Below are 23,321 nucleotides of genomic sequence, written 5' to 3' on the forward strand. Positions count from 1 at the left end.
TACAGCAAGATTTTTCTTTTATTTTCCTTCTATTTGAAAAAGAAAAATGAGAATATCGAAAAATAAAATAAAAACAGGTGTGCTAGAAATGAGATTTTAAACCTTAAAAACAAAGTAGCATAACACTAATATTATGATTTCACATAAAGATTTTCACCTTGATTCTTAAATGCATTATTATATATGCTTTCTTCTATACCAAAGATACCCTTCCCATCCTATTTCATTGGCCTGTTCTTACTCATCCTTGAGTTCTCCACATAGGTCTCCTCAGGAGAGCTTTGCTGGCCTTGCAGATTTTGCTATATGCTCCTGTTTTATGGTCTTATTGAATGCTATAATTTTCCTTTATACTCTATAAATCTAATTAAGTGGTTATTCATGCACTTATTAGTTTAATGCTCTGCTTTCTTGTTGAGCTATAAGATCCATTTGTGCAGAGACCATGTCTATCTTGCTCTTCATTTTGTCCTTTCACAGAGTAAGCATTCTATAAATATCTCCTACCAAAAGAACAAATTTTGGGATAGAGATCAAGATTCATATGGATTCACTTCTGTATTGATGAATGATGTATTTTAAATCAAATAAACAAGATATTGAAGAGAAAACATAGCAAGTGAAATTATTCCACTTTTATAAAGGAAAAATGGGAATAATAAAAAATGCAAGAAATAAATAAAAGCCATCAATAATTGAACCATTATTCCTAGTTAAATTGCCACTGTATAGTCAAGAACCTTTACCTAAACAGTGCACAAATTTGATTCTCCTACATCCATATTTAACAAAGATTGACTCACAGAATCTTCTGGAAGGTCAATACAATAAAACTCCAGAAACAAATTTTCTAATACTTAAATTGTAGATTATATATTCTCTCTGCGTAATGTAAAGTCACACTAATTCCAACATGCTAACTGAAAGGAGTAGATGATAGCAATTTATAGCATGTACGTCTAGAATTCAACTTAAGATAGGAGTTTATTTTAACATCCTATGTTTCTCTCAAACCCATAGGCCAGAGCCTAGGCTGGCAGTATTAATAATTAAGTGAGTTATAAAATTAGAAATAAAGCAGATGGGGTTATAGCATTAATAGAGTTCAAGAGAGCCATCAGGCAAGGGCCTTCCAATTCAAACTTGGAAATAAACTGCAAGGAAATCTCCAACCAAGTGACTTTAAAACCCAAAACCCATGCAATCAGAAATGGGTTTGCAGATTCTTTGAAGTGTTTTTGGTTCTCCCACACACAAAGTGTTTCCCACCCAACCCATCAAAATACAAAATATTGCTTAAATAAGATTTCTATACTTTGTGTTGATGTCAAATCTGGTCTCTGGCTTAGACAAGAGAATTGAAAAGCACCACTAAGTTATTCTAAGTCTGAGAGGCTAAATCCTCAGTGATTCTGTTGAGTTTTTCAGGTACAGAAAGTTACTGAGGTTATGAAAACCTTTGTAGAAATGAAATGCATGAAACGCATAGAAACATTTTTGTTACCCTGAGCAATCCTGATTCCACATGGGGCACACGTGAGAAAAGGACTTCCTCTGGATTGTGAGAAGATGATTTATAAATAAAGTCAAATGAAGATGGGAGCAGCATCACTCACAGAAGGGAGATCAAACACTCCATAGAAAGTACATGTTATGGAGCAATTGCCCTCTGGAAGTTATAGGATTATGAAAGACTAACTTAATTAAAAGAGAAAATAGGTCACATTTGACAACCATATACGTGACACATCATTTTGAATATACAAATTAATAAATTAACAATGTAAGAAAGACAATCATTACTTCCAAGACAGGTAGGCATTTTGATTCTGCACATATGAAAGATTCACCATTTTTCTCATTTCCCTCCTTTTTTTATTTTTAAAAAAGATTTATTTATTCACGCATACAAGAACGGGGTACAGGCCAGATGTGTGGGAGGGTGAGGATTTACGAGACAGAGCGGGGAACAGAAGAGAAAGACTGACTGAAATACACTGCTGAGGGGAGCAGCGAGTGAGACAGGAGAGGTCTGCCGCACCATGTGGGATTCTCACTAGCAGGCTGGGATCGAACCCGCAATGCAGAGGCTGCGAACAGCTTTACAGCGCTGCGCTCAACCGCCTGCACCACCAGGGGAGGCCCTCATTTCCCTCTTTAAGAACACTCGCAATATACTTGAAAAAGAAATTTCATATGTCAAATGGAAGGGAAACAGCAAAGCTTTATTTTTTGTTTTTAAAAGAACTGAATAAAAGGTAATATTCTTCTCCCCATAAAAATGTACCTGCATCCTCTTTCCTTCTCTCCCCATCATGTCATCAAATGACAGGTAATCAGGTACTTGTAAACCTGCATGGAATCTTCCCCCTTTCAGCGCTCTATGTCCCTGTGGGGTCGAGCTAATTACAGGTACATTTTCTCTGCAAGGCAGCCACACTCTGTACTGTTGAAGGTACAATTAATAATTGAACAAAGCTAGCTGAATTTTTTTTTTTTTTTTTTTGCTCACATGGCCACGGTGTAGGCAGCTTTGCTGTCACAAAGGAAGCAGAGCCTCTTCATCGGGTGTATTCAAGAAAGATTTCATGTTATAGGTTGAAAAGGATCACCCTCTGTTTCCAAATTTTGAAAGAAGAAAAAAAAGCCAAAAAAATTCCTAGTTTCATTTATAGAAGAGTAAAGTCAAATTCTCTCTCCTGTCACCAGAAATATGATTATGATCAAGTGGTTATTTAGGTCAGATGTGAAAAAGATGAAATAGTAGGTTTCAGAATTAATGCCTATTGTCAGGGAGAATTACACTCTACCTTTGAGCCTGTGAGTGCAGCAGGGAGCTAGTTTTGCATGTGCCAGTAAAGAATCTGACCCACAGAGGGGGTCTAGATAGAGGATTATAGAAGAATAACATTATTTCCCTTGAGAATTCTTTAGGAATTTAATAGAGGATATTCCCAAAGTCCCAGAGGGAAACAGAGAACAGAAAAATCCCTTCCCTGTGCCCCAAGCCATGGTCTTGGTCAGGGTCCTGGAAACATTTTTGTGAGGGGCCAGATAGAAAATACTTTAGGTTTTGTGGATGAAACTGCCTTTGTTTGAACCACTCACTTTGCTGTTTTGGAACTAAAGCAGCTATAGATAATCATAAACGAATGAGCATGACTGTGTTACAATAAAACTTTATTTATGGGCAATGAAATTTGAATGCCACATATCTTTTCCATGTTAAATAACAGAATTCAACTTTTAATTTTTTTCCTCAACCATTCAACAATTTGAAAAACATTCTTAGCTAAAAGGCAGCACAAAATTGGGGCAGGCTGGATTTGGTCCACTAGCTGCAATTTGCTGACCCTTGGCCTTACTACTGGGAGTCCATGTGAGTACACTTATTTTACTAGTTGATTTTGAAGTCTCAAGAGTACTCTGAGGGTAGGTCAATGCTGAATTTACTCTGATAGATCTCACTTGCCCTCTGGTTTAGTTGACTTAAAACATCTCGAAAAACCAGGTTATTCAGGGTTCATATCACATGTTCATTTAGAAAGTATATTCATTTAGCCATGAAGATCTAAACTAAACCAAGCTTGGAGTGGCCTTGAAACTCTGGTTCTCTCTCAGAATTCTTAGCAATTCAAGGGATAAAAAAGAATCTATATTTGGATTCAGGTCAGTAAGAACATTTTTCTGACATGAACAAAATACTATTTACTAGTCAATAAGGACAAAAGAAAAAACATTTTTTTTTTTTTTTACTAATGGAGTTCATTCCTTGATTTTAACTTGAATATAATCTATCTTTCTTTCTCCCATCTCCCCTTCCTTTATCTACTATTTGCTCACAATAAAAATTAAGAGATTTGTAAGTAATATGTTTATACAAACATTCATATTAATTATAAAATTTGCCACTATTGGGCCTCCCTGGTGGCCGAAGGGGTTAGGCATCAGCACTATGGAGCTATCCACAGCTACTGCAGCACAAGGTCCATCCCCAGCTGGGGAGGTGATCCACATGGCTCAGCAGACTTCACCTATCTTACCCACTGCTCTCCTCAGCAATGTATTTCAGTCAATCTTCCTGTTATTTTCCCCATTCTGTCTCTGCTGAATTCTTTCACTGCCCCCACCCCAGATACCTCTGGCCTATGCCCCAGCTCTTAAACAAATAAACAAATAAACCTTTAAAAAAATTGTTGCTATATATATATAAAAAAAAATGATGGTTAGAAAACAAGATGAAAGTAAGACTGGTCTATATATGAGTCTGAAGCTCCACAATCCCACACAGTTTGTTTACTACATTGCTGGTGGGAGGGCAAACTGGTCCAAACTCTATGTAAAGTGGTCTGGAGGTTACTCAGTCTATTAAAAATGGAGCTATCATATGATCCAGCAATTCCACTTCTAGGGATCTACCCAAAAGACACAAAAACATTGATTCAAAAGAACACGTGTACCCCCATGTTTATTGCAGCACTATTTACAATAGGTAAAACCTGGAAACAATCCAAATGCCTAAAACATAGATGACTGGATCAAGAAGATGTGGTATATATAAACAATGGAATACTATTCAGCGATCAAAAAAGATAAACTCATGCCATTCACAGCAACATACATGGAGCTAGAAGGAATTATGCTCAGTGAAATAAGTCAGAAGGAAAAAGAAAAATATCGGATGGTTTCACTTATAGAAGGAATATAGGGGAACCAAATAAGACATCAGTGTGAAAAAATAATAGCAGTACAAAACACAACAAAACAAAAGCAGACAATTATAAATCAGAGACATCGTGCATGGGAGGAGGCAGGAGAGGGGTCAGAGGGAGGGAGGGAGGAGCACAGGGGACTGTGGTGATGGTGCACGGGTGCATTGGTGAAGGAACTTCTATGAGGACTATACCTGGGAGGGTAAAATATATATATATATATATATATATATATATATATATATAGTTTAAAAATGAACAATGATGTAAAAATAAATAAATTTAAAAAATAAAATTCATATAATTAATGTGTAATTTATATACCATTTCCTGTATTTTTTAAAATACATTCAAGCATGAATTTAGTTCTAAATTATCTAAAGTGTGGACCTCTTTAGACAATCCTTCATATTTAAAATGTGAAGTATGGGCCTCCCCGGTGGCGTAGCAGTTGAGCGCTGGGTTGCGAAGCTGCCCGCGGCCTCTGTGGCACCGGTTCGATCCCCGGCTGCTCCCCGGCCACTGGAGGAGGGTCCCACATGGCGCGCAGACCTTTCCTGCCGCCCACTGCTCCCCTCAGCAGTGTACTTCAGGTCCTTCTGCCTGCTCTGCTCCCCGCTCTGGCTCTGGTGAATTCTCTCACCCTCCCGTGCTTCTGACTGTACCAAGTGCTTAAATAAATAAATCTTTAAAAAAAAATGGGGCTAAGAAGAAATGAGTTTGAGGTTGATATTCCAAATAAATGCCTCATTTATTGCTCTTATATGTTATGAATAAATGACAAGGTGCATGCATTAACAATAAGGATGGGTGTTGAGTGACATTTTCTTAAGAAAATAGAAGCCTCTAATAAGAATACCTACATAAATAAGATACCTTTCTACAGCTTGGCCCCAATTTCACCAAAGAAATTAATTTGAGGGCTATCATGAAATGGAGACCCATATTCTCACATCACAAAGTACAGGTTTTTGAGGACACTATCAATAGTTGCCAAGCCTCGTAGGAGCATCATTCCCACTATATGTTTCACTTTGTATAAAAACTTTTCATGGCATTCATTCCAAAATGAATAAGTAGTAAATTAAGTTTTTAGATATTTACATGGGGAAATTTCTTAGATTATTAGATGTAAACCAGTTAAAAACTGGGGCTTATCTACCAAAATCAATGACAGTTGTAGGTATAATTAATTCATAGCTCATCTTTCAGAAAAAATTAAATAGCAGGCCCCATTCTGTAAAGTCCAAATTGTGTAAATGCATTGTTTTTTATATAAAAAAGCAACCTGTAGATTAGGGGAGTGTGTATGCAATCAATCCTAAATGATAAAGTGAAATAGTAAATGAAGCTCAAAAAGTAGAAGGATCTCAGAACCCAATTAGGGTGACAGATGTAAGAAATGGTAAAGAAGGATGCAGAAACCATTCCTGAGAAAGGAGATTCTCATTTTTACTGAATTAGCACCAAAGCTGGGGATCCATAATAAGCTCACTCCCCTTAGTCCATGCCTGATGACCCTCCACAGAGCCAGGATGCCAAGGATAGGGTGCTACATATTTGGAAACTATAATTAAAAGCCAAGCAAAACAAAATACACACAAAACATTGCTCCAAGACATTCAAACACCAAAGTAGTATATATTTTTGACATAATCTCAAGTCATTTAATGCTTATATATTAGTTCCCTTGCCTTAAGGGAGGTTTCTAATTAATATGAAATATGATAGCATTATCATACAAAATCTATAGTAGTGTAGTTATCTATGGACAGATAGATGATAGAAAAACAATATCTACAACTATAATAATAGACTTTATAGAGATGAACATATTAGCAAAAACCAGGAGGATGCTAAATAAATTCTTTATAATAGTGATGTTGGTATTTTCATAGTAAGGTCCTTGCCTTTGACTTCCAATTGAATTTCAAAAGTACAGGAATAAACAGTGTGGCCATTTGGAAAATGCAAGGTTGCTTACCAGTCGGTGTAAGGTGTCTCCAGGTGATAACAGGTTCGGGACGACCATTGGCCATGCAGACCAGGGTCACATTGCTGCCTTCATTCACAGTGACATCCGAGGAGATGTTGGAGATCTTTGGTGGAACTGTAAAGACAAAGTAAATGGAATAAAGAACCATATCTAGAACCTTATCTATATAGGCAAATTTGATGTCCATGTGCTGGAAGAGGCAAATTTGAGCTAAGTACTTTTATGACTTAAACCGCTTGGAATGTTGTGGTAAGAAGCCAAGATGCTTTAAGACTTTCTTAGACAATTAGTAAAAGATAAAAGGTGTGAGTTTTACTATAAGGTAAGAATCTCTCCACTATAGCCATGCATTTTATGAAAAACAGAATAGCGTAGAGAAAATTTCTTAGATCTTTTTCTGATTAGAATGGACCTTATCTGGATATCAGAGGGCATGCACATTTATATAAATATTAAGAATAAGCTTATCATTATTACTTATAGTTTCTTCTGTATATAAAGTTAATCTAGCCCAGTTTTTGCTCCAAATGCCAGGAAAAATAGTGCTATTTAGTGTCAGATTGCACCGTTGTGCTATGAATATGTGGTTTATACCTGGTAACTTACAGTCTAGTCATATAAGGAAACCATCTGTTAATCACTGTAATTGAAGGCTTCTAAGTATCATTTTGGTGTATGGCAGACCAGAAGATGTACCCTATAGCTTAAAAACTGAATTAATGAGTTCTATGTCACAGATAGGTAGACATTACAAAAATACTCTTAATAATATTACTACCATTGTTACTATAATTTGATAATAACTAACTTTAAACATTTACTGTATATAAGACCCTATGTGAACTACTTTGCAACTATTACTTCAATGACTCCTTATCATAAGGAAATGATTTCCTATTGTGTTAGGAATTTTGGAGGGGTCTGGCTGCTCTCCATTCATAAACTTAAGCGCAAGAGACAAGGAAATCAGGTTTAACCAGATGCTAGAAAATCTGAGGACATGCAGACTGTTGTCACAAAGGCCATTTCTCAGAATTGGGGAGAAACAGAAACTTACATGGGGGAGTTCTAAGAAAATGGAGAAGTTTTAAAGGGTCTATGTCAATAGGATTTTCGGATAAAATGCAGGGTTTTCCAGGAACTGCCCCAGGACCTTTTTTCTTCCAAGTTTGGTCTTAACCAGATTTGTCCTGGCTCTAGGGTGTGCTTTTTACTATGGTAATGAGGTGTCTTAACCCCTGTTACTTCTACCTCCATCTTGGCTTCAGCCAGTTTTGCCTGGTGTTCTGGTTCTGTCTGCAGGAAAAGATAAACAGGAGCAGAGGAAGGATAAACAAGGCAAGATTAAGGAACTTAAGTTTACCAGATGGGTGACAGTTTCCTACTGTCTGTACTCTGCTCCTCATTCTTGAGGTACAATGAACTAGGGTCCATCATCTGGAACTCCTTCTTGCTGAGTAGGGGCAGAGGTTTGGGGCCATCAAGGAATACTCTTTCCCTAGCTAACTTGAGACATGATTGGTTGTCACATGATGGCAGGCTGTAATCCCAACTGTTTATATCCTTGAATCATAATTACTTGGAAATTTTAATGCCTCCAGCCTTTTAGAGACAATAGTAACTAAGTAATTCAGGAGACAAAGACCGAAGATCAAATGAAATATGTATATTATAGTACCAGTGACCATGGGCCACGTAAGGGTCCCATTCAATCAAACCAATTAGAAAAGATTTTGCTTATAAAAGCCCAGGGCCAGGAATCAAGGTGTCCCACTTCTGAGTAGCCCCTTCTATCTGTATTTTCAGTTTCTAACTGGCCTTGGAGCTCAGCTCAAGGCTGTTGCTGTTCATCTGTGAATGCAAGTCTCAGATAGAAAGTTTATTCTTTTTGTGCTCTTGAAAGGTCTGAAAACAATTTAACCATTTAGCCTTGGTTACACTATGAGGATTTTATTTAAAAGTGGAATCTGAGATAGAGTGTGGACTAAGCAAGAAATATAAAGACTTGAATACAGGCCGACTCCAGGCCCCATGCTCTTAAGCACTACTTGAAAGAAACTTCATCTTCACAACCCAGCTACCAGATGGCCGAAAATGACAGAAATTACTTTTTGGTGATGTGAGAAATGAGTCCCCAAGGGCTAGCTGTACTGCCGTCTGACTTCCTTCATTAGTGTTCAGGGCAGAACATTAGATCTCATATTGGTAGGCTTAAGTGGGAAGTGAATTACCCACAAATTTCATCAGAAAGGTTATGCACTGATTACAAATAGCAGAGTTTATGGTTTGACTGTGATTTTCCTTTTTTTTTTTTTTTTTTTTTTTTTTACTTGTAGTTATTCATACTGTCCCCGAGAAAGTACATGTCAGAGGGAGGGAGGAGAACAAGAAAGCATGAAGCAGTTCAATAATAAAGGAATTTTATGTTATTTTATTTTTCTCACTCTCCTGCCCATTGGGGACTCTGTGTAGTGAAGAATAAAACAGTGACATTTTCTGCTTGTAGAACCAGCTGCCTGACAACCCTTGTAGATCCCTTAAGAGGAAAATGATGGTATGAAGGTAACTGGCCAGCTTAGAATGTCACAAGAAGGAAACAGGAGAAGGACATTCATGACCTTAACATTCTTCTCTTAATGACACCTGATAGACCTCTGGGTGGGAACCATGAATGAAATAAAACCAGTGAAAGAAGTAGAAGATAGCTGGTTCCCATTGTTTGGCAGTTTCCAATTGTAGGGTTGTTATTATCTCTTTTCTCTTTTGGAGTAAAGGGTCCTTATCTTATACTCACATACTGACTTGCAATATAGTAACCCAGGTTTTTACTGTAAAGACCTAAAAGGTTATTCCCATTTTATAGATAAAAATGTGAGGTGCAGGAAGCCAAAATGGCTTATCAAGGGTGATCCCCTTATGAAATATTGACAGACTTAGAATGCAGTATACTTGAATGTTCATTTGTTCTATTGTACTGCTGAGTATGCCAGTGTTCTGAATATCTTCAAAACACTAAACTATAAATTGTATTGTCATTCAACAACAAAAGTCACATATATTAGGACTTTTTTCAATAATCTAAAACCTGTAACAAGAAGCTATATAACAATTATAAGAGCTCATGTATGAAAGCTGTTGTTAATTCTAAATTGCAAGACAGGACACAACACTGAGAACAGAAATAGAGATATGTTCTGGCAAAAAAGAAAAAAGTATACAGGGGGTGACACCATATGCCAATATAAAAACATGAACATTTATAAAACAAAAGAATGCCAATGGCCAAGCCCCAAAGAATTATTACCTTTGACAAAATTACCTCTCTTATAAGGAAAATATTATGAGGGTCTTAGCTTTTCTAAGATGTGTGACATACACCTAAAGAGGTGGGAAAACTGTACTTCTGAATCATGTACAGTGTTGTAAATCAACATTACATCAATAAAAGAATGATACAATAAATAAAACATCACATATTTTGTGGCTTTTCAAATATCTCTCAGGTTTGGGCCTCCCTGGTGGCACAAGGGGTTAAGTCTCAGCACTATCATGCTATCGCCAGCCACTGAAGCATGAGTTAGAACCCTGGCCAGAAAGCACCTGGAATGAGGTAAGTAAGTATAGGAATTGAGCATAATGAATGAAGCTGAGAGATACATTTTCTTAAAGATTTATTTTTATTTATTTGTGCATATAAGAACTGGGGTATAGGCCAGAGGTATGGGGGGGTGAGAGGATTCACCAGAGAGAGAGTGGGGAACAGAACAGGCAGACTGACTGAAACACACTGCTGAGGGGAGCAGTGGGCAAGTCAGGAGAGGTCTGCTACGCCATAAGTGGGCTAGCTCCCTGGCTGGGTTTGAATTCAGGCCTTAGCAGTGATAGAGATGAAACTTTACCCATAGGCCGCCAGGGAGGCCCAACATTCTATTTTGTTTTAAAGCATGGGCTATCTTTTCTGTTGACTCTTTGTCTGGTTAGGCCCTTTCTCACTTCAGGTTTCAGCTTATCAGATTATTTTCTCACTTTTCCCAGAATATTGCCCTATTATCCTCCACATCAACCCTATCCCACCTAGCTCCTGACTTCATATTGAATGAAGTACCCTTCCTGTGTTTTCACACTGTGCTCTGCATTTCTTCAACACAGCCCTGAGTTACTAGCTCCATTATTTACCTGTGACTGTCACTTTACTGAAGTGGCAGGCAGGAAGGCCTTTGCATTCTCGACCACTGCATCTTAAATGGCATAGTACTTGGATTTGGTACTCAAAGAGTGAAAAAGTATTTGTGAAATTTTACCCCCAGCTCTTTTCTGAGCTCAAGGAAGTCATCTCATTGAACATTTGTCAAAAAGAGCACACTTTTATTTTGAAACAGAAAAATACAGATTTTATCAATATTTTTCTAGCAACCCCTCTAGCCATTGATTTCACTATTTCAACTTCTTTGACTCAGTGGGGAAAAAAAAATAGAGTAGGGAAGAGTTTGAGTAGTTCAGGAACACAGGAAGCAAGACAAACTTGATGTCTAATTTTCTCAATTAGAGATTTTTCTGAGTTTTAACTTACTTTTTCTTGTCTACAGTCATTCATATATATATATATATAACATGTATTACATATATAAAATATATGCATATATGTGTACATACACACATATATAAAATATACATCACTTCTAAAATAATGGTTTAATAATTTATTCCTAGTTTTCTATATAAATTTATGGAGTTTATGTTATGCCACCATCACTGATAATATACTAATGGCAAGTCAAATTTTTCTTTTATCTTGTAAAATCTTTATAAAGATTCTGGAAAGTAAGAGATATTCTCATTACTACTGCCACTTTATCAATGTGGAAATAGGGGGCAAAATAGGTAAAATTATATAGCTAATGAATAATAAAGCTTAGACCATAGCCTAAAGTTTATAGATGTCTCATACTTCCTCTAGATTATTCATTTCTGCTACAGTGGTTCCAAATACTATTATTTTGCTCTGCTTTGATTATTATCAAGGATGACTACCTAGGAAATAATGTTTAACATGATAATCTTATTTGCATCAGCAAACATAAGTTGTTTATCAAAATCACCGTAATATTGATTTATGCTCAATTCTTGGGTTATTGCAGTATGAACTGCTATTTTTTTTTTCCTTCCTGGAATATTCCCTCACAATTTTTATTCACAGGATATTAGTGTGATTTATTATATTTTCCTAAATGTAATTCTATGAATTATTTATTTGACGTTTTCAACCTATTCAGTTTCAGTGATCTCTTCACTTTGTCTGGATTATTTTGTTTTTCTTAACGATTAATGCCAGATCCTTATCCTGCAGGGAATTGACCTTTTGTTGTCATGTTATTTGTAATGTCCCTAATTTATTCCTAACTTCTTAATTTTGTTTATAATCATTTTTGTTTTGCAAAAATTTCAGATTTCTTTGCTGATGTCCCTTCTCTGATATCTTCTATTGTTGCGGTGCCTATGAGGTTCTTTCCTAATATAAGATCAGTCAAAAGCGTATCTTTACATTTTCTTTCAAGAATTTGTTTGAAATCACATCGAGGTTATTTTTGGTGAGTGCTATAACCATATTTTTTCCCATGATTTTTTAGTCAATTCCCCCAATGTTATTTGTTAAATAATATAAAATGTATATATCATTTTGAATTTTGGTTTTCAAAATTACTCTATAATGTGCTACCAAGCTTACCAGAAATTCATTTCTGGGAAGCATATGACTATCAACATTATTTACCATGCCAAGTAAGTGTATCAAACTATTTTAAAGTATAAGTCATTTATCTTTTGGACACCACACTATTGTTATGTTTTACCAGTTCTAAAATTCATTGTTTATTGGATGAACACCTCCTAAAATGTTGAGTGGAAATATAATTTAGAGCTGTCCTCCTTTCATGACAAGAGAAAAATTTATTATCTGAAGGAATCTTGAGGGTTTTAATTTATATTAAAATATGCCATATTTAATAGTTGTAATTTTAAAGTGTGAATTATTGTATAGCTGATATTCTTTCCTTGAAATACACATAAATTCTGTGTTAAGGAAATGAACTTTTTTTTTTTAACAGTAAAAATTGAATGACAGTTTCTAAAGCCATGCTAACCTCTAGGTGAATCTGAATATATAAGTTTCTCCAGTTGTTCAATGCACCAGAATTAAATCAGATATGATTTAATTCAACATGGCTCTTTCACCCTTGTGGATTTCCCAGTCCCCCTTGTTCTCAGGGCTATTGTCTTGATGCCCAGAGTTCCTGCTGGTCAAGCTAAAAGGGAGAGTCAGGCAGGGGGCCTTTCACCAGCACAAAAGTCTTGGTATAAGGAACATACTGGGAAACCAGTATCTGCTGAAAACAGCAGGCAGATTTTATGGCCAGATTAGCAAAACCAGCTAGACTACCTTGACAGAAAGTTAAGTGAGAACAGGAACAAGAGATAGGATGTTTTGATCAGCAGGAACAATGGGGTCCCCCAGGTAACAGGCCCTATTCACTCCCCGCTGTCTTGTGCCAGATAATTATGCATCCCCAATACACATCCCCACCACATACAGACCATTAAGCACCCCCAATACATGTACCCATCACACACAGACTATTATGCATCTCCAGTACACATCCTCACCACGTACATTTCTCCACATACTTGCTCACCTTCACTGACGCTGATCCCCAATAAATGTGAGACTGCCCTTGGAAAGGCACTGTGCTCCTGAGAGGTAAGCCCCTCTAGGTCCCTCTCTATTTGGACTTAAGAGTTGTCTTTCATTTGTCCTGTGCCACTCCGATGCTGCGACCCTGCCAGGCAACCCACCCTGGTTTATTGTCCCTTCTCATTCTTTTGTAGTTTCTTTACACACTCCCACCTAGATCTCAGGGTCTGTCCTGGCTTTTGTGGACAGAGCTACCAGCACATGTTTGTGTAGTTCAATAGATTCCAACTCATTCCTTTCTTTCTTTTGTATAAAACTAATACCTCATGCATGGCCAAAAATGTACATGTAGGTAACATCAGAGACATAAAATGACAGTTTTAGCTGCTCAAATCTAGGCCGCCTTCTTCTGCTAAGTTGCCCTAGATTTCCTTTGAAGAAACAGTCATTGGCTTATTGGGGCTGTCCATCAAGTGACCCATTCTCCCATGGAGGAGGCAAGGGCATAAGATCTGAAGTTATACTCTTGCTCCTGGAACTAGGATTTTATAAGGAATAACCCAAGACAAGTTGAAGCTGATTCAACCAGAGGGAGATGGCTTTAATGGCAACCATTCTCCATTTTTCCTCTATATCCATTTCCCAAGCCATGCGCATGCTCTTCTACAGTGGCTGGCACACATTTTTCCATCTCTGGTTCATGTTATTTGTTTTGGGCAAGAATATAATCATAGGGAATATAAGCAGAGTCTTGACAATTTGGACTGATTTGGTCTTGTGCCTGTGCCACCAGCATGAAAGTAATGTCAACTGAGTCTGCAGGTCCAGGAGAAGAGTGGTAAGTGTTAGATAGGGCTGCCAGAAAAATACAGGGTATGGACTTCTGATGAACAGCAAATATTTCTTGTATTTATTTATTTTTTAGTATAGCCATGTTCCAAACATTGCATGGTACACACTTATGCAACAAATTTGTTACCTAAAATTCAAATTTAACTGGGCATCCTATATTGTTATGTGTTAAATCTGACAACCCCTAGATTGGCTGGTTTACACACTAGTGAAAAATAAACAATAGCTATTTTTTATGTCCCTCAATTTTGGAGCAGTTTATTCAGCAGTAATAGTTAGCTAATACATATCATCAAAGGCCAGGCTCCTGAAAGGACTATTATTTTTCACTCGTATCTGCAGCTTGTATCCCTAGAGATGCATGATTTCTGTGTTTTTAAAGGAAAGAGTTTTCTGCTTTTCCTGTGATTCTGTGAGTTATTCCATATTCTTCCAATAAATTACTTCCTTCTTACATAAAATTAGTCAGTCCATTTCTATTAGCTTAAGCCAAATAAATCTAATTTTGGCAAATTGAGAAGTAGTCATAGTGAGGGGAAAATGTACAAGGGTGCCCTTTTGTAAGGGTAAATTATTGTCATCTCATTGTGGATTTCCACCTAACCATGTTAGTTACCTGTTTAGCATTGATTGCTGTCAGTCAGTACATACTGCTTTAAAAAGAATCCTAATTCTGCATTTGATTTGAATGTTTTAGTATCTCCATCTTTGGCCCCTGACTGATCATCTTACAGAAGGAAAATAATGAGTTTCAGAGGACAGAAGAAAAGTGGTCATTGGCTCATTTCTCTAACCTCAAATAATTAGCAGTTTTTATTTGTATTCAAGATACCATTGCTAATGATACAAATTGGCAACAATTTGGTTTTATTAGTCATTATTCATTTGAAGTTAGAGTAAGGTTTATGTATTACTGAATGTGGTGGAGGAGGGTTATTAGAAACACAATGCTATCAACATCTCAATTTCTAAGCTTTTTCGGGGGGATGGCTCTAGTACCTTCAGCCATCCATGTCTTTTGCATATGTAAAAGACATGATCCCATATGACCCATATCTTTTGCATATGTAACAAACTGAGGAATGGTAGGGTGTGTCTATCTAAGAACTGGGTTCAGAAATCTACAGGAGTTTCTTGAGCAGTACTAGGCTGTAATAAGCATGATTCAAGAATTCAACAATAAGAATAAAAATATATATCATAACACATAAATGCCATCTTGTGAAACATCAAACATTCATCCAACCTGGCATTTTGCTTCTGAAAATGCCACTGAAGCACTCTTTGCTGCATGGTGTGGTCGTTTCCAGGATGGATGACAGGGTTGGAAAATGTAGCATGGTACACTATATTGAGAGTCAGGGGATTTTGATTCTTCCCTGCCACTAGCTCACAAGGCAACCACAAATTCACTGATATTTGCTTTGAATTCTCAACATCATGCACATCATAGGTGCTTAACTAATTTTGAATGAATAAAACAAATTAGTCACAGATTATTTAAATCTCTTCAAGTCTGAGCTTTCTCCTATGATAACTGGGATTAATGTGCACAGCTGATATTAGGACATTTTACAGGGTTACTCTGAGGGGAATACAAGATAATGTATGTGAACTTGTTCTGTAAACTGTTAGGGGTTCTATAAAAGTTATTGTACAGAACATGTATGCTAGTTAATAAAGCAACGCTGGCTTAACTCTTCCTAAATTAATATGATAAAAATAGTTCATGCATTTCTGTGACTGGTGGCATTTTAGTTCTATTTTTGCAGACACCAATATTGCCAAAAGGTTTAGGTAATTATTTCAATTCATAATGAAACATTAATAATGGCATTCAGAATAAATCACTCCAAAGATATATATTCAATTCTTATCTACTAAGGGACAGAACTGTAGCAGTATGTTTAGCCCTTTAGCCAAATTATAGATATTTTATACCTGTAATAAAATGTGACACAAAGATGTGGGAGTGTACAACCATAATTGAAATAAGCTTACCAAAAACTTTAGAAGTCTAATGCTTGGGCTAACAAGAAAAGCTCTACAAATAAAATTTTGTCCCCATTACATAATTTATAAAATCAAAAGGTAAAAGGGAATCTTTTTTATTTGTTATTCTTAAAGACAGCAGATGTTGTTAGGTGTTTGTATCTGTAATTTGAGTCTCTGAAGCCTTAGGTCTTTCAATAGAATAAAACAAATAGCCGTTGATAATTTATTTTCCAGGAGTACTAGTTTCCACTGCTATTAGAATCAATTTATAAAATAAGAAACACAGTCTCTGAAGCACATATTTGAAAAGGAGCACTCTATAGGAACATGATTCCTTTTAGACACAAATTTCATGGGTGAGTGGGGAAAATATGGAAACTATAGATTCTTTCAGTGTCAGATGAAGCTGAGGGCAGGAGAAACTCTTAAGTATCAATTATTTAAATTTCCCAGCCAGGACTACATGAATGCTTTAATGCAATAAGTGAAGTAACTTGATGAAAAAGGAATGTTATGCTAACAATTTAGAGGGCAAGAAATTAATAAAATATACATATAAAACAAATGAATGCCAATTGCCAGATGAGCAGTCACATGGCAAAGCCAGAAAAACTGAAGCATAGAAGCTCATGAAAATGACATAGTAAAACAACCTGCAATCAAGAAAAGGTCATTTTCTTTTAATCAGTTAGAAATAGTGTCTGAACTGCACATGTAAGTAAAAGTTAGTGCCTGAAGCTTCACTTACCATAGCTCTCAGAGATGTAGCTGGCATTTTACTATGTTAGCCAGAGATATAATCTGGGCAAGGCATACTTTTTGAGTCTTGGGGGTTTTTGAGTCCTACATGAACACATTCTTAAGTGGCACTATCCTATGAGTTCCTAGAATCATGCTAGGTAGTCAAATTTATAACAAAATAGTACCTAAAGATTCATCCAGAAAATAGTCACATCCAAAGGGATGTTTTATGTGGGTCAGATCTAACTCAAACACAGTAGTCATGGGACAATGGTTCACTTATACACCACTTAGTGTGGTGTGTATTAGGATGAAATGTGGGGTGTAGTTACTAATGTATGGTTGAATTCTCTAGTATATCTAGAAAGAAAGTATTAAAATGGCATTTTTTTATATTTATTAAGTGTTCAGAGTTAGTCTGGAATCTAAGTGTGTGGACTGCTTTAGGAAGTGGACAAATTATTCGGGACCAACATTTGCATTCATGGTCAGCAAAGGGTGGCCATTATTGCTGCTTCAGCAATCGGTCTACTCTGTGGGATATCAATGGCTGTTCCCATGCTTGGGTCATTGCCTTGCTCAAGAACAAATGGGACTATCCTTACTCTGCTCACTTCGGCTGCAGTTACTCAGCAAGTCAGCAACTTCTCCAAAATCTTATACTCTCAGACCCTTATTCTAGCTTTTTAGATATCTGTTTTTGCTAATCTGGGAAAGCATCCAAAAACTGGTTGTCATCAATAGATAGAAGGAACTAAAATGCTATGTTCCATGTACATAAGCAAAAGAAGTCTCTTCTTTCTAGTATTAAAAAATAGAGCAATGCTGTCCAACCAGAGCAGATGGTTTTGTGATTTGGCAGATATGGGAGTATGGAGCAGAGAGGAAAGCTCTAAAATATCAGGCTACCTAGGGTAGGTGACAAATAACAACTGGGTGAATTCCAAGGTCTAAGAGGTGGCACCCTGAGATTTTATTAGAGAAAAGGCAAGTGCATCTTTCCCCCTTTGCACTAAAAAAGACATGTTTCTATGTTAAAGGGAATTGTTCAATATAATTCTTAGAAAAGATGAAAACTCAAACTTGTATTTCTAGCATGTACTAAAAACCCACTACTTATTCCACAAACGAAAATATAAAAATAAGATATAAATGAGTATAAATATATAAAATAAATATGGAGAAGTCTACAAATATACACAAAATATGTATAAATAAATGAAAAACTAAAATTTTGGTGAAACTTATTTTCTTATGATTGTACATTCTCATACCTTTCTGACACTTTTAAATTATATATCTAAAATGTCTAGACATTGATTAAAGGATTGAACATATTGGCATAGCTCAGCCCAAATATTATATATATAATGCATATAAAATATATATATGTATTTTATATATATTATACCTATAAAATTTAGCCCTAAATCATGACATGTCCAAAACAGCTAGAGAATCATTATGGGCAACCAAACCATTTTTTGTGTGTTCCATTAGTTTTATTTATTTATTTATTTTTGTTTTGGGGTTTTTTTTTAGTTAAATGTGAGGAAAATCTTGCTTATACTCCATGGATGAATTCTTTAGCTAGAAAGAAACTATTATAAACATGGAAAGAGGTAAGGATGGGATACAATGACAGTTGTAAACTGGATCAGCCAGTTTTTATTGTTTCAGCAGAAATGCCAGTCAGAGGTTATCATAAAACCTCTAAGAATACTTAATCTAACCTTTTTAAAAAAGGCTTACCATTATCTTGTTTCTTTATTTCATTTTGGGAGTCAGAAATATATAGAGATAACTCTGGCCCTTGTAAGAATCCCTTAAACTTAATGGTCTTATGCCCACATTATTGGCCTAAATTCTATTCTATTTTATTTTTTTAGTTGCTGAAGGCATGATTTTCTTTGTGTGTAGGGAGGAGATAGATTCTAATAGAAACCAACTAGGGTGAACTAAAGCATGCCTCGGATACAATGAAAATAATAAAAGTTGTTTCCTGCCACTGCTCAAGGGCCCAGAAGATAGACTATTTAGACAAAGAATAGGATTAACAGGAGGTTTTTAGAATTTATTTCTTTGCATTGCCCCTGTTCAAAGCTTACCATGAGTCATTATGAAGAGAATGTGGTACATTCACATTATTTCCTTCTAAACAAACAGTTACCATTGTGAATTAATTGATACAGTCACGCCAATTATAATTTTTCAAAAATTGTATGCAACGGCAGAAAACATTGTAATTATTACAAGTGCTAGCTATAGCTACAAGTAGAATACTACTGCAATTCTAAGTAGATTTGAGAATTCCAGAGAGGTAAATAGGTGGAGAGAAAAAGATCTGAAAAGGAAAACCTCAAATTGATGAATATGAGCTAGAGCTCCATTTTTTCTTATTTGTGTTGGAGGGCAAACTAACATTAAATAATGAAAAAAGACACAAGGAGTTTGAAAAGGAGAAATAATAAAAATAATAAAGATAATTAGTAACAATCATAATATCCTAAGTAATACATAACATTATACAATTTACAAAACACTGCTGTGTGCCTCATCTTATTTGATCCACACCCTATCCTGGTTTCTCATCTGAGACAAGCATTACCACTACCTCCTTCCTATTGGATGGAAAACTGAGGCTCAGTGAAGTTTATTCTTTTGGTCAGTGTCATAAAGGTAGATAGTGAAAGTACTAAGTTCACAACCAGTTCTTCTGAGTGTCAAACAATATGGGGAGGGCTTGATAATTCAAAGACTAGCTCATCTTCTCCTGACTATGATATCCTGCCATGTTGATTGAATTGGACAGTTACCAAGACCATCAGAGCACCATTGGAGAGAGGGGTGTCTGGGAAAGTGGGTGGTTGTGCTGAGTGCAGTGACAGAAATATACTGATTGTGTAGAGGCTGTGGAAATTTGACTTATTGAAATTAATTTTCTTTGCAATAGGTTCAATTAGTATTATATGATTAAGAATTTGCCTTTTTGGTTTTGATGATTTTTTTTTAAATTTTCATACCTGTAACTTGAAAATCTTAAAACAGTTTTACAAAGGAAACTAGAGTCATCCTCTCAATGCTTATTTGCTGCCTAAATTACATTTTCTCCCCCCTCGATTTGGCCAATGTAATATGAGATTTCTCTTCTCTTTTCCTCCACTTTTTTAAAATTCTAGAGGGGGACCATATTAGTGGGGAGAAGGAATGTTTCCTCTCTGCTTCCACAAATGAATCCCGAGTGGGTTGCGTCTCTCATTAATCTTGAGCTAAATGTGAAGCTAGACATAGAAGCTTCTCGGGTCCCACCTGTTTGTTCAGAGCCCTGGGCATGTTATGGAGAAAATGTCAAAGATTTCTCTTCTCTTGCTTCTGCACCCTGCCGTGATGTTTTATTCAAACCTCCATGTCCTAAGGAAACAAACACTGCCTATCAAGATCTCCCCCACCTGGCTCCCAGTCTCACACATAAACATGCACAACACCTGTGTTTAGGAGAGCTGATCAATTCTCGCAAAAAGCAGTCTGCCGCTAACATGCTGTGGGGCCAGAGCACTCCGGCGAATGTTTTCTGTGGCAATGTGACCCTCTGTGACTGTATTAGTCTCCATCTCACAATGCTGGCGCTATACAATAGCACATGTCCATTGACCTGCCTTCCAACAAGAAATGGTCTTAACTGCAAGTAGAACTCTGGGTACTTATCCAGAAGAATTAGCTGCTGGAAAAATAGGGCAGGGTGAAGGGAGAAGGTGATGCAGGCATGACTGAGAACGGGTGAAAGTCAGCAGTACTTCCAGGAAAGGAGCAGAATGGCTGCTGGTCGGCTCTGCATATGGTCTGTGTTTGGTATCACTCTGGTTACCAATAGGGATAGTAGCTCGCCCATCGGGTTCTCTAGGCTAGAATGCTGTGGAAATGTATAGCTTTTCTACAGAGACCTGAGCATTAAAGGAGGAAAGCTAGCAGCCCCCATGGTTACCATCCATCATTTGTGTCTATCACTAGCTCCTGAGACAGATTATGGAGCAAGAAAGAGGAGGATGTGGTCATGGTGGTCATGCACATTGGCCTGGTCTTTCTTCTTGTCCACCAGCATTCAACCCACTGAGGGCAGCTGATATGAGGGTTGCTTTCTTCTCAATAAGTCACAGACCTGCCATGGGGCAGAGATGCATGCTGTACGTAAGGGAGGTTCTTGTGCTTTTATCACTTCTGAACATCTACACATGGACTGAGAACCAGGCCTGTTGGCCACCAGAAGTATTTTTGAGTTTCAGCTCACATCTCTACCTTTTTCAGTCCACTGGGAAGGGCAAATTCTCCCTCAGTTACTCTATTTACTCTCCCTCCCTCTCACCTCAGGCAAGTTACTTAACCTCATCTGGAAAATGACTGTGCCCTGAGAGACTTTGGCAATTGATGTTTGATTTTCACAATTTTAGACTCACTAATTCCTGTTACACCAACATGAAAACACACTGTCTAGCTGGCAGTGGCTTCTTATTAACTGTATGTTAAGGGAGAGAAAGAAAAACTTAAGGATCTTCCGTACCAAGTAGAAAATTACACAGAAACAATCTTTGGGATCATTGTGATTACTTTGCTCTCAGCCCTTTGTTAATGCTTTCTTCCATTAATTATAGAGGCACCACAATTCTCTTGCTATCCCAACTGACTCACATCCAAATTGTAAATTTTTTTAGTTATTTGCCCTTCCTCTAATCAATGGTGGCTGCTTGAGAGAAGATAGTCTCTTTCCATGTCCTGTAAATTAAATATATTCTCAGGGTAGCTAAGGTTCCATTTTAAAAGAAATTCTTCGATACATTTAACACATAGACACCTATGCACATGTATATATGTAATGCTACCAAAGAACTATAAAAGAATGTAAATCCTCTCCCACTCTTAACTTTGATGAAACTCCACAGCACATTGGGCTTTGCTTTCTGCTGGCCCCTCTAATAGCTCTGGGAACAGATCAAGTTTCAGCCATAAGCCAGCTGGTGCCATTCATTTAAAAGAAAACAGCGAGGTAAGTGAGCAAGATTGTAATCACTAAATCTAATTATAAAGTAGAGTAAATTATTATAAATGTTTGTAGAAATGTCTTAAAACACTAAAAAAAGAAAAATTATCAACCAAACCAAAATCTCCTATGCTGGCTGCTGACAGCATTGCTTGGAATGAGGCCATTCACACGTGTAAATGTTTTATTCTCTGACTATTTCTGAAACCTAAATCTAGCATTCAGACATTAAAAACTTTATAACTTTTCTCTCATTCAATCAGATGCTAAAAGGTTCAACTCAAGATACACCTTAGTTTACAGGTCCTAAAGGGAGTCATAGGGACCTTACTCTTGTGAAACTGAGGGGAATTTCAATATCCTCCGTGAAAATGGTAATCGTCAAGGCAAGGAGACAGGGGTGGGGAAATGAAGAGATGTTTTCCATGAGTGCATTTCCTACTGCAGATTTAACATTCTTCTAGTTAACATTCTTCGTTTAAATATTTCAAATGCTGCACATTCTCCAAATCACAATGCAAAACCAAAGGCAAACACATTAACACTTAATCCTTGGCTTCCAAACCAGCCGTCTGCCCAGACCTTTCTTACATCAGTTGTGTTTGTAGTCATCAGGGCACCACGGACCTCATCCTTTAGTCCATCTGCTTCCTCTGGGGATGAATGTGTGTGCTCATAACAGAAAGAGCTCTTCAGAAAGAGCATTATTCCCAATTTATTGTGCATTTTGTCCCTGGAGGTTGTGGGGAGGGCTGTCTGTGCTCATCAAGTATCAATGTGTTTCTCTTCATCATCCACCTCCCGTGATTACTTCTGGGTCCATCTAGCTGGCTTCTGGCCAATAAATGTTGAGGAAAGCGATATCCAGACCTAGCCCTTCAAACACAAGCTAGCATCATGCCAGTCCTCTCTTACCTTGCAGGGCCACAGAGGAGATGTGTGATCCAGGTGGTGTAGGGCTGTGAAGAGCAGGGGCTGCCTGCCCTGGATTGAACTTCATAAGCAAGAATGAGCCGCGAGACTTCAGCAATATCTGCAGTGGCAGCTAACGTTAATTACTCTGATCAAAACATCATTAAGAAAAGCAAACTATACACTTTTTATTTAGAAGTGTACTGGTCTAAACTTAGAAATTGGATATGATGTTCTCTCAAGGTCCCTCATATTTCATGATTGATGCAGAATGAAAATCCCCTTCTGCTCCATTCAATGAAGAGATTGATTGCTGTTGCGAAAGACTCCACAATTAATCTTCCAGTCTATTCATCCATTTCTTTTTAATTTTCTGACCAACTGTAGCTTCCT

At 36.9% G+C, this 23,321-nt stretch overlaps 1 protein-coding gene across 2 annotated transcripts in view; it reads right to left on the bottom strand.

Annotated features, from left to right (window-relative positions):
• The window catches only part of LSAMP (limbic system associated membrane protein), a gene marked incomplete at its 5' end in the record, with an annotated part of 588,105 nt that overhangs the window by 190,116 nt on the left and 374,668 nt on the right, over window positions 1–23,321 (bottom strand). For both annotated transcript variants that reach the window (XM_084232497.1, XM_084232496.1), the window contains one exon: window positions 6,697–6,822. In XM_084232497.1, coding sequence (XP_084088623.1) covers window positions 6,697–6,822 — 126 coding nt within the window. The remainder of the gene's footprint in view (window positions 1–6,696; window positions 6,823–23,321) is intronic.

Source organism: Talpa europaea (genome assembly GCF_964194135.1).
Source record: "Talpa europaea genome assembly, chromosome: 4".
Lineage (NCBI taxonomy): Eukaryota > Metazoa > Chordata > Mammalia > Eulipotyphla > Talpidae > Talpa > Talpa europaea.